The 12,078-nt window shown below is 46.6% G+C and overlaps 1 protein-coding gene across 1 annotated transcript in view; it reads left to right on the top strand.

Moving 5' to 3' along the window:
- The window catches only part of LOC124135067 (reelin-like), a 123,035-nt gene that overhangs the window by 6,654 nt on the left and 104,303 nt on the right, over positions 1-12,078 (top strand). Inside the window, exons 3-8 of the mRNA XM_048396870.1 lie at positions 2,572-2,803; positions 4,650-4,720; positions 6,374-6,479; positions 6,995-7,091; positions 10,323-10,374; positions 11,446-11,545. Of these exons, the coding sequence (XP_048252827.1) occupies positions 2,572-2,803; positions 4,650-4,720; positions 6,374-6,479; positions 6,995-7,091; positions 10,323-10,374; positions 11,446-11,545 (658 nt within the window). The remainder of the gene's footprint in view (positions 1-2,571; positions 2,804-4,649; positions 4,721-6,373; positions 6,480-6,994; positions 7,092-10,322; positions 10,375-11,445; positions 11,546-12,078) is intronic.

Here is a 12,078-nt window from a genome sequence, read left to right as displayed (position 1 = left end):
TCTTACCACCATACCCAGTACTGAAATATACGAGCACGCCTCTCAGTCATTGTCTCCATAGAATAATTGGGTTGCAGTGTCAAATATAACTTTTGATTGGTTGGTTGGTTGGTTTGTTGTTTAACGCCACACTCAGCAATATTCAAGCTATATGACGGCGGTCTGTAAATAATCAAGTCTGGCCCAGATAATCCAGTGATTGATATCATGAGCATCGATCCATGCAATGACATGGGGATTCTGGGTTAGAATAGGTCCCCAGCAACCTGTGCTGGTTGTACCATTGGGATTCCAGGTTAGAATAGGTCCCCATCAACCTGTGCTGGTTGTAATGACATGGGGATTCCAGGTTAGAATAGGTTCCCACCAACCTATGCTGGTCTCCCAATGGGGATTCTTGGTTAGAATAGTTCCCCACCAACCTATGCTGGTCTCCCAATGGGGATTCTTGGTTAGAATAGTTCCCCACCAACCTGTGCTGGTTGTAATGACATGGGGATTCCAGGTTAGAATAGGTTCCCACCAACCTATGCTGGTCTCCCAATGGGGATTCTTGGTTAGAATAGTTCCCCACCAACCTGTGCTGGTCTCCCAATGGGGATTCTTGGTTAGAATAGGTCCCCACCAACCTGTGCTGGTCTCCCAATGGGGATTCTTGGTTAGAATAGTTCCCCACCAACCTATGCTGGTCTCCCAATGGGGTTTCTTGGTTAGAATAGGCCCACACCAACCTATGCTGGTCTCCCAATGGGGATTCTTGGTTAGAATAGGCCCCCACCAACCTATGCTGGTCTCCCAATGGGGATTCTTGGTAAGAATAGTTCCCCACCAACCTGTGCTGGTCTCCCAATGGGGATTCTTGGTAAGAATAGTTCTCCACCAACCTGTGCTGGTCTCCCAATGGGGATTCTTGGTAAGAATAGTTCCCCACCAACCTATGCTGGTCTCCCAATGGGGATTCTTGGTAAGAATAGGCCCCCACCAACCTGTGCTGGTCTCCCAATGGGGATTCTTGGTTAGAATAGGTCTCCACCAACCTGTGCTTGTCTCCCGATGGGGATTCTTGGTTAGAATAGTTCCCCACCAACCTGTGCTGGTCTCCCAATGGGGATTCTTGGTTAGAATAGTTCCCCACCAACCTGTGCTGGTCTCCCAATGGGGATTCTTGGTTAGAATAGGTCCCCACCAACCTGTGCTGGTCTCCCAATGGGGATTCTTGGTTAGAATAGGTTCCACCAACCAAGACAACATAATGGACCGGGTAGACAGACTTCATGACTTTATTTATTACATGTCATCATACTCGTTGCTCATGATATCAGTCACTGGTTTATCTGAACTACCTCTGCATTTAACAGTGAAAAACACCAAACAAATATACTGGAAATATATAGAGCAGTAAAACAATACTCTCTCCTTCAATGTTATCCAACTTCTAGTCCTTATGGTGTTACTGTATTCGTGTTATAAATCGCCAGTTGTCTGGTACAGACAATATATGGTGTGACTGATTTGATAGAACACCAGGGTACATTTTCACAAAGTGATCTTAGCACTATAATGATGGTTATTCCCATGCTTAAATATTTCCTGATTTGATAGTTGTAGCACTAAGGTCATTTTGCGCCAATGGACGCAGATGTCTGGGACAAGCAATATGTGGCATGACTTCAGTGATGTCATAGAATACCAAATGTCAGGGACATACCATATATGGTGTTAATGTTTTTGTCTGTATGAGTTAGTGCTTGTTAAAGACTATCAAGGAACTAATGAATTAATGCATTGTCTTTTAGAGAGATAACTGTAAGCATAAGACCCTTATCCTCACTCACGCTAGAAACTTGAACCTGACATTTCAAGAGCAGTGGGATCTGTTCAATACGGACTTGGTTGGGACTGGTAAAAACGTCTTGTTTATGGCGAGGTCCGGATTACACAGAGTACAAAAGTTGGACTGAAGACAAAACAAAAAACAACAATCATTCATCTTTACACACATGCACACATTGTACAAGAAATATTGCCATGGGCTGGCGTTAATACATCTTAAAACATGCTTATGTTTCTGAAGAATTGTTTTTCAAAATTGCCTTTTCTTTGCCGGTCGCTCAGCCATTGCAATTGATAATGACAGCTGTGTTTACTGTTATTTACTGACACGCTCATGACACCGAGTTAATCTAACTAAGCTTAGGTTCTAATTAACCAAGCAGACAACAAAGTGTCATGGTCAATAGATTACATGCAGAATTAGCAGTGTTGTTTTAGCTGACATTGACTGAGCTTACGTCAAAGTGAAAGAATATCCTGTCCAGTCTGGTCTGGTCCAGTCCAATTTAGACAGCTTCTTTTCAATAGTTAACTCGTTGTTGGGACCGTAATTTCAATATGAAGTCTGAAGTGCAAAAAGTTTGAATTAGAGAGTTGCTGGTGATTTTGAGTATCGATAATTTATGAAGGAACTGAGGGAACAATAGAAAAAGTCTGTTTGTCAAAGAAATCTGAATTTGAATTACCAAAAATTTATTTTTTAATTTCCTAAAGATTGAAATGCTATTGTGTCTCTAGTGACCGTGTCGTCCAGCATGAACTTTGATGGCTTCCTGTTGACTGGACTCTACACACTGACCACGGACATCCAATCCAGGATGATGGGTGGGCGGAGCTTCTTTGGCTCACAGCCAATGGGAACAAACCTGATGTGTTCCATCGTCCACTCCCATGTCAGCCGTCAGCCGGTTCACGAGTTGGCCTTCATGTGGATGGCGCCATCGGAGGGCACTGGCTGCGTCAGCTTTTTGTGAGTACTGGTTCTTCAGCTGTCACATATATCATGGGGGTTTGCATTTTGGGGTATGATGGTTTCCTAGTATGCCGGCTTAACTCCCGTTCAGATTCAAGAGTAGGCTAGATTTACAGAACCCTATGCTTATATCCCAAGGGGATCCAGGAAGAAGAGTAGGTGACTAGTACCCCATGCTTGTCTCCCATTGGAATCCAGGAGTCATTAGGTTCCCAGTATCTCATGTATAAGCTTTTCTCCCATTGGAATCCAGGAGAGATTAGGCTGCCAGTATCTCATGCATAAGCTTGTCCCCCATTGGAATCCTTTAGAAAAGAGCCCCCCCCACACACACACACCCAGTGTCTCAAAATGTAGCTTGTCTCCCATTGGCTTGGGGACAGAATAGCCTTCCCAGTATCTCATGCATAAGCTTTTCTCCCATTGGAATCCAGGACAGAATAGGTCCCCAGTACCTTATGATTAAGCTTGTCTCCATTGGAATCCAGGACAGAATAGGTCCCCAGTATCTTATGCTTAAGCTTGTCTCCCATTGGGATCTAGGACAGAATAGGTCCCCAGTACCCTATGTTTAAGTTTGTCTCCATTGGGATCTAGGACAGAATAGGTCCCCAGTACCTTATGTTTAAGTTTGTCTCCATTGGAATCCAGGACAGACTAGGTCCCCAGTACCTTATGTTTAAGCTTGTCTCCCATTGGGATCCAGGACAGACTAGGTCCCCAGTACCTTATGTTTAAGTTTGTCTCCACTGGAATACAGGACAGACTAGGTCCCCAGTACCTTATGTTTAAGCTTGTCTCCCATTGGAATCCAGGACAGACTAGGTCCCCAGTACCTTATGTTTAAGCTTGTCTCCGTTGGAATCCAGGACAGACTAGGTCCCCAGTACCTTTTGTTTAAGCTTGTCTCCCATTGGAATCCAGGACAGACTAGGTCCCCAGTACCCTATGTTTAAGCTTGTCTCCCATTGGAATCCAGGACAGACTAGGTCCCCAGTACCTTATGTTTAAGTTTGTCTCCATTGGAATCCAGGACAGACTAGGTCCCCAGTACCTTATGTTTAAGCTTATCTCCGTTCGAATCCAGGACAGAATAGGTCCCCAGTACCTTATGTTTAAGCTTGTCTCCGTTGGAATACAGGACAGACTAGGTCCCCAGTACCTTATGTTTAAGCTTGTCTCCCATTGGAATCCAGGACAGACTAGGTCCCCAGTACCTTATGTTTAAGCTTGTCTCCGTTGGAATACAGGACAGACTAGGTCCCCAGTACCTTATGTTTAAGCTTGTCTCCCATTGGAATCCAGGACAGACTAGGTCCCCAGTACCCTATGTTTAAGCTTGTCTCCCATTGGAATCCAGGACAGACTAGGTCCCCAGTACCTTATGTTTAAGTTTGTCTCCATTGGAATCCAGGACAGACTAGGTCCCCAGTACCTTATGTTTAAGCTTGTCTCCGTTTGAATCCAGGACAGAATAGGTCCCCAGTAACTTATGTTTAAGCTTGTCTCCGTTCGAATCCAGGACAGACTAGGTCCACAGTACCTTATGTTTAAGCTTGTCTCCGTATCTCTTGCTTAAGCTTGTCTCCAATTTGGATCGCATGCTCTCCAATACCGCATGCTTTTTCAGGTTTGATTGAGAGCTGTTTGATTTTTGTGATTTGATTTCCTTTATGTGTCACAATGTATCCCTATTTCATTATAACATCTGTAAATTATTTTGTCCCATTAATAGAAAATTGTGTGACATGCCAGGCGTGGTGATTTTGGCCTGATAGATAGATAGATAGATAGATAGATAGATAGATAGATAGTGACATGCTGTCACTCTCCTCTCCCACAGAGCGACGGCGACCCTGGGGCACCAGCTGCTTTTCAAGGACACCACCGTGTTCCAGATGTGTGAGGAGGGAGGTGAGGGCTGGCGAGGAGAGAAACTCGGACGAACATTGTCCTCGGGTTTTGTTACATAATTAAATAAGACAAATTGTTAAAATACCACTTCTAATTGTTTAGGGCATGAGTGGTCAAGTGGTTTGAGATGCATATGAAGCTTTTTCAGAGTTGCTTCCATTAGTTGTGCCAGGATCCGCTGATTGTGGGTTCAACGTCAAATTATGATCCTTGCTTTTTAACTCAATACACATACTTGCTTTTGTACAATCTGCATCGCTTTGGTCTCTCCTCTGACAGCTTATTTGCCACCACCTCTCCACTTTGAATGGAGCTTATTACACAAAAAACTCATATGTGCCTTCAATTGTACTCACTTATTTGTGGGGGGCCGGGTATCCTAGTGATTAAATCGTTCGCTCATCATGCCAAAGACCCAGGTTTGAAGACCATTGGTACAATGTGTGAAACCCATTTGTGGTGTCCCCTGCCATGATATTGCTGGAATATTGCTAAAAGCGACGTAAAAACCTCACTCACTCACTTATTTGTGGTGTAGATTTCATAGTGCTCAGAAATGACAGGGTCTGTTAACTATTTACAACAACAAGAGCTTGGCCTTTATTATATCCTATTGAAAATGTCTGTTTATGTACAATTTGGAGATACAGAAATCAGATTTGCTGCTCCTAATGCTTTTTTCATGCGGAGTATTTGCCTTTAACTTGATTGTCTGATTAGAAAGTAAACCTTACACAATCTCCTAGGGATGTGTCACCAGATCTTCACACAGAGAGATATCGTGGTAAATTCTAATTTATATGAGATTCAGCATTCCTAGCATTAAAGGTGGGTTTTCTTGACAAACAGTGTCCGGAGAAGTGAGGTTTCACTTTAGTGTTGCAGTATTATGATGAATACCTCAACCTTGCCACAATGTAGACGTCCTTGTTGATGTCCACCATGTACAAGGCTCACAAGTTGTTTGGAAAGTATCTTATATATAAGTCAGTGAACATATTGTGAATGATTCCTACATACATTGTCAGAAATATTAAATGTGTATTGTGCATCAAAAGCATTGGTAAGTTAATTGGTTTATGGTACTGTCCATTAGGGCTGGGACGAGTCCAAATTTACTACCCGGGTACCGACCCCCCTATTTCGACCCCCGGTACCCATTGTAGGTCTCAAGAGATCCAAAATGTCCGATTGGGAATGTTTTTTGCCATAGCACTTGCAAAATTGCAAGATACACTTATTCAACGATCTGATCATGCATACACTGAAGTTGACTTAAGTTATATCTTTACTCAACCATATGAAAAGTCAAAAGGAATTGGTGCATAGTCAGAAAGAAATGCGAACATTAGTGACATGTAGTGTAACCATAGAGTTCTAGATAATTTTTGTCATTAAACTATATATCACATGACTAACCACGGGTCCGGGTAGTCCTGTGGGTACCCGGGTCCTACTCAGTACCCACCTGACTGGGGTACCCGAGTTACCCATCCCAGCCCTACTGTCCATGATAATAGTGAAGAGAGCGACATCAACGTGATTTAGTGATATTTTAACTTATCTTAGATGCATTACCATTAGTCCATGGATAGATGAATACTTCGACCAATCATTACACACCTAATGTCTGTTGTAATCATGACCTTGCAGCTGCCACCACCTCGCCACTCCGACCAGAACTTGCTCAGATCCACTCCGACTCAGTGATCCTCCGAGACGACTTTGACTCCCAGCCGGGCTTCAGGAGTGACCTCTGGTGAGGAGAACTGATAATCAAAGAAAAATGTTACTGAAAAATTATGTTTAATTTTAAATTTTACTGGGACACAGCCAAATTAAGACACCCTCACATCAGCATCCAAAACAATCTTACTCAAATGCATTTCATTTTTTATTAAGAAGGGCAAGGTCGTGGAAGATGTCACAAATACAACTTTGTCTACCAACGTAGCAGGGCGTGGAGTCATCCCACAGATGATATCCTTACCTTGTCAGCTTGCTGACAGGTTAACCTCTTTGGTCATGTGGACAAGGCGTCCGACCTCTGATCAGAAGGTCCCATCGTGGGACTCGGAAATTTGAAAAATGAATAAATATTTAGAGACAATGTCCCAGTTTCTCACAACAAACCAGTGACTTACAACAAACCTCTGTAAAAGAATCCTGTGAGTATCATGTATCATGAAGAAAAGAAATATGTGTTTTTTGTTTGAGGATATTTGTGCTGTTTCCATTTCTTGAGCTGACATTGTGTGAGGGTCTGTGTTCCAGGCAGGCTACGGAGGGAGGCACGGTGGGTGATGGGTGTGGTCCTGTCATGTTTGACAAGGCTGCCGTGTTCTGCAAGAGAGAAGGCATCAGACAAATGGTAGGCATATTGTCTCTAACACTATTGTACAGAAACTAGGAGGGGGATGGGGAGGGGAGGGGGAGCAGGTAGGCATGTTGTCTCTAACACTATTGTACAGAACCTAGGAGGGGGAGGGGGAGGGGGAGCAGGTAGGCATATTGTCTCTAACACTATTGTACAGAAACTAGGAGGGGGATGGGGAGGGGGGAGGGGGAGCAGGTAGGCATGTTGTCTCTAACACTATTGTACAGAACCTAGGAGGGGGATGGGGAGGGGGGAGGGGGAGCAGGTAGGCATGTTGTCTCTAACACTATTGTACAGAACCTAGGAGGGGGAGGGGGAGGGGGAGCAGGTAGGCATGTTGTCTCTAACACTATTGTACAGAACCTAGGAGGGGGATGGGGAGGGGAGGGGGAGCAGGTAGGCATATTGTCTCTAACACTATTGTACAGAACCTAGGAGGGGGAGGGGGAGGGGAGGGGGAGCAGGTAGGCATGTTGTCTCTAACACTATTGTACAGAACCTAGGAGGGGGAAGAGAGGGGGAGCAGGTAGGCATGGTGTCTCTAACACTATTGTACAGAACCTAGGAGGGGGAGGGGGAGGGGAGGGGGAGCAGGTAGGCATGTTGTCTCTAACACTATTGTACAGAACCTAGGAGGGGGAGGGGGAGGGGAGGGGGAGCAGGTAGGCATGTTGTCTCTAACACTATTGTACAGAACCTAGGAGGGGGAGGGGGAGGGGGAGCAGGTAGGCATGTTGTCTCTAACACTATTGTACAGAACCTAGGAGGGGGAGGGGGAGGGGGAGCAGGTAGGCATGTTGTCTCTAACACTATTGTACAGAACCTAGGAGGGGGAGGGGAGGGGGGAGGGGGAGCAGGTAGGCATGTTGTCTCTAACACTATTGTACAGAACCTAGGAGGGGGATGGGGAGGGGGGAGGGGGAGCAGGTAGGCATGTTGTCTCTAACACTATTGTACAGAACCTAGGAGGGGGAGGGGAGGGGGGAGGGGGAGCAGGTAGGCATGTTGTCTCTAACACTATTGTACAGAACCTAGGAGGGGGAGGGGGGAGGGGGAGCAGGTAGGCATGTTGTCTCTAACACTATTGTACAGAACCTAGGAGGGGGATGGGGAGGGGGAGCAGGTAGGCATGTTGTCTCTAACACTATTGTACAGAACCTAGGAGGGGGAGGGGGAGGGGGAGCAGGTAGGCATGTTGTCTCTAACACTATTGTACAGAACCTAGGAGGGGGAGGGGAGGGGGAGGGGGGAGCAGGTAGGCATGTTGTCTCTAACACTATTGTACAGAACCTAGGAGGGGGAGGGGGAGGGGAGGGGGAGCAGGTAGGCATGTTGTCTCTAACACTATTGTACAGAACCTAGGAGGGGGAGGGGGAGGGGGAGGGGAGGGGGAGCAGGTAGGCATGTTGTCTCTAACACTATTGTACAGAAACTAGGAGGGGGAGGGGGAAGAGAGGGGGAGCAGGTAGGCATGTTGTCTCTAACACTATTGTACAGAACCTAGGAGGGGGAGGGGAGGGGGAGCAGGTAGGCATGTTGTCTCTAACACTATTGTACAGAACCTAGGAGGGGGAGGGGGAGGGGGAGCAGGTAGGCATGTTGTCTCTAACACTATTGTACAGAACCTAGGAGGGGGAGGGGGAGGGGGAGCAGGTAGGCATGTTGTCTCTAACACTATTGTACAGAACCTAGGAGGGGGAGGGGGAGGGGAGGGGGAGCAGGTAGGCATGTTGTCTCTAACACTACTGTACAGAACCTAGGAGGGGGAGGGGGAGGGGGAGCAGGTAGGCATGTTGTCTCTAACACTATTGTACAGAACCTAGGAGGGGGAGGGGGAGGGGGAGCAGGTAGGCATGTTGTCTCTAACACTATTGTACAGAACCTAGGAGGGGGATGGGGAGGGGGGAGGGGGAGCAGGTAGGCATGTTGTCTCTAACACTATTGTACAGAACCTAGGAGGGGGAGGGGGAGGGGAGGGGGAGCAGGTAGGCATGTTGTCTCTAACACTATTGTACAGAACCTAGGAGGGGGATGGGGAGGGGGAGGGGGAGCAGGTAGGCATGTTGTCTCTAACACTATTGTACAGAACCTAGGAGGGGGAGGGGGAGGGGAGGGGGAGCAGGTAGGCATGTTGTCTCTAACACTATTGTACAGAACCTAGGAGGGGGAGGGGGAAGAGAGGGGGAGCAGGTAGGCATGGTGTCTCTAACACTATTGTACAGAACCTAGGAGGGGAATGGGGAGGGGGGGGGGAGCAGGTAGGCATGGTGTCTCTAACACTATTGTACAGAACCTAGGAGGGGGAGGGGGAGGGGAGGGCAGATGGTAGGCATGGTGTCTCTAACACTATTGTACAGAACCTAGGAGGGGGAGGGGAGGGGAGGGCAGATGGTAGGCATGGTGTCTCTGACACTATTGTACAGAACCTAGGAGGGGGAGGGGGAGGGGGAGGGGAGGGGGACCAGGGTATTACAATGGTGAAAGTGATGCAAGTCTTGCTAAGGTTTGTTTGTTCTTTCATGCTGCACACAGAAAAATTCGAGCTTTTATGACAGCGGTCTTTTGATAATCGTGTCTGGAGCAGACAATCCAATGATTGACATCATGAGCACTGATATACGCAATTGGGATAAGAAGACTTGCTTCAACTAAGTCAGCAAACCTGACCACCCGACCCTGTGAGTCGATGCTGACAAGCGTGGGTTGCGGAAGACCAGTTCTAACCCAGATATTTACGGGGTCTTGCTGAAGACCAAATCTAACCCAGATATTTACGGGGTCTTGCTGAAGACCAAATCTAACCCAGATATTTACGGGGTCTTGCTGAAGACCAAATCTAACCCAGATATTTAAGGGGTCTTGCTGAAGACCAAATCTAACCCAGATATTTAAGGGGTCTTGCTGAAGACCAAATCTAACCCAGATATTTACGGGGTCTTGCTGAAGACCAAATCTAACCCAGATATTTATGGGGTCTTGCTGAAGACCAACATTTGATCCCCGACATGAGGTCAATGTGTGAAACATTCTTCGTATCCTATGCTCTGATTTTGCTGGAATTCCTGCTGGATTATTCCTAATCCCTAATTCCATCAAACAGTTGGTTACAGAGTTATTTGGATCAATATTGCTATCAATGTATTCTTGTATATGGTTTATATTTTGAACATGCGATATTGTGATAGAGACCCTGCTTATAATATCTGTGTATGTTTCCCATTCCAGACTACAGTGCCCCTCAACATGACTACAGCTCGAGTTGTCCAGTTTGCATTGTGTAAGTGGGTGATTGAACCTGAGCTCAAGAGAATGAGTGGACACAGTTGTCCTTGTGGTCCATAAGGGGAAACAGTCGGCCTTGTGGTTCATAAGGGGACACAGTTGGCCTTGTGGTTTGCATTGGGACACAGTTAGCCTTGTGGTCTATAAGGGGAAACAGTCGGCCTTGTGGTCCATAAGGGGGACACAGTTGGCCTTGTGGTTTGCACGGGGACACATTTAGCCTTGTGGTCTATAAGGGGACACAATTGGCCTTGTGGTCCATAAGGGGACACAGTTGGCCTTGTGGTTTGCCTGGGGACACATTTAGCCTTGTGGTCTATAAGGGGACACAATTGGCCTTGTGGTCTATAAGGGGAAACAGTCGTCCTTGTGGTCCATAAGGGGACACAGTTGGCCTTGTGGTCCATAAAGTGATGTATATGGCCTTTTCGTCCATAAGGGGAAACAGTTGGCCTTGTGGTTTGCACGGGGACACAGTTAGCCTTGTGGTCTATAAGGGGACACAATTGGCCTTGTGGTCTATAAGGGGAAACAGTCGGCCTTGTGGTCCATAAGGGGAAACAGTTGGCCTTGTGGTCCATAAAGGGACGTATTTTGCTTTGTGGTACATATGTGGACCAAATTTTCCTTGTGGGCCACGAGGGACACAGTTGGCCTTGTGGTCAATAAGGGGACACAGATGGCCTTGCAGTCCATAAGGGGACATATTTGACCTCCCAGGTTAACTAAGGCCTTCCTGATCTGTCAGCACTCTACTTGTGTTCATGGGTTTTCAAGTGGAAACTCTCTACGACCTGCCCCACTTTGGATTTTCTCCTTCAGCTGACATTTTGTTGTATGAAAGACATAATATTGAAAGGGACATTGAACACAAACCACTCACTCAAAGAAGGTTACAAATTATCTAGACAAAGAAGTAAAGAGTCCTAAACTTCTCTAGTTTTATGGAACGTTTATTTTCATTAATGCATAAAGGCTCCACATATAGATATACCAGTAAGGATGTTGTTTTTATGACTTATTATTGTAATGCACTAGATGAGAGTTGTCTATTTTGTGTTGGCAGCGGCTGGAACTTGTGGCCGCAGCGATAGTGAGGACCGTGACATCATTGTGATGTTTGGGACGCATGGCTGCACACAGTGGGAGGAGATAGAGAGGCTCAGGTAAGGGACACTCTGATGTACAGGTGTGACATGACAGTACAGGTATGACGTGACAGTACAGGTGTAACATGACAGGACAGGTGTGACATGACAGTACAGGTATGACGTGACAGTGCAGGTCATGGTGTGATGGTGGCAGTACAGGTGTGACGTGACAGTGCAGGTCACGGTGTGATGGTGGCAGTACAGGTGTGACGTGACAGTGCAGGTCACAGTGTGATGGTGGCAGTACAGGTGGGATGTGACAGTGCAGGTCACAGTGTGATGTTGGCAGTACAGGTGTGATGTGACAGTGCAGGTCACAGTGTGATGGTGGCAGTACAGGTGTGGTGTGACAGTGCAGGTCACAGTGTGATGGTGGCAGTACAGGTGTGGTGTGACAGTGCAGGTCACAGTGTGATGTTGGCAGTACAGGTGTGACATGACAGTGCAGGTCACAGTGTGATGTTGGCAGTACAGGTGTGGTGTGACAGTGCAGGTCACGGTGTGATGGTGGCAGTACAGGTGTTACATGACAGTGCAGGTCACAGTGT

The sequence above is a fragment of the Haliotis rufescens genome, unplaced genomic scaffold, assembly GCF_023055435.1.
Source record: "Haliotis rufescens isolate VD_foot unplaced genomic scaffold, xgHalRufe1.0.p SCAF_16, whole genome shotgun sequence".
Taxonomy (NCBI): Eukaryota; Metazoa; Mollusca; class Gastropoda; order Lepetellida; family Haliotidae; genus Haliotis; species Haliotis rufescens.
Note: the sequence above shows the minus strand (reverse complement) of the source record. Positions and strands in the feature narration are given on the sequence as shown.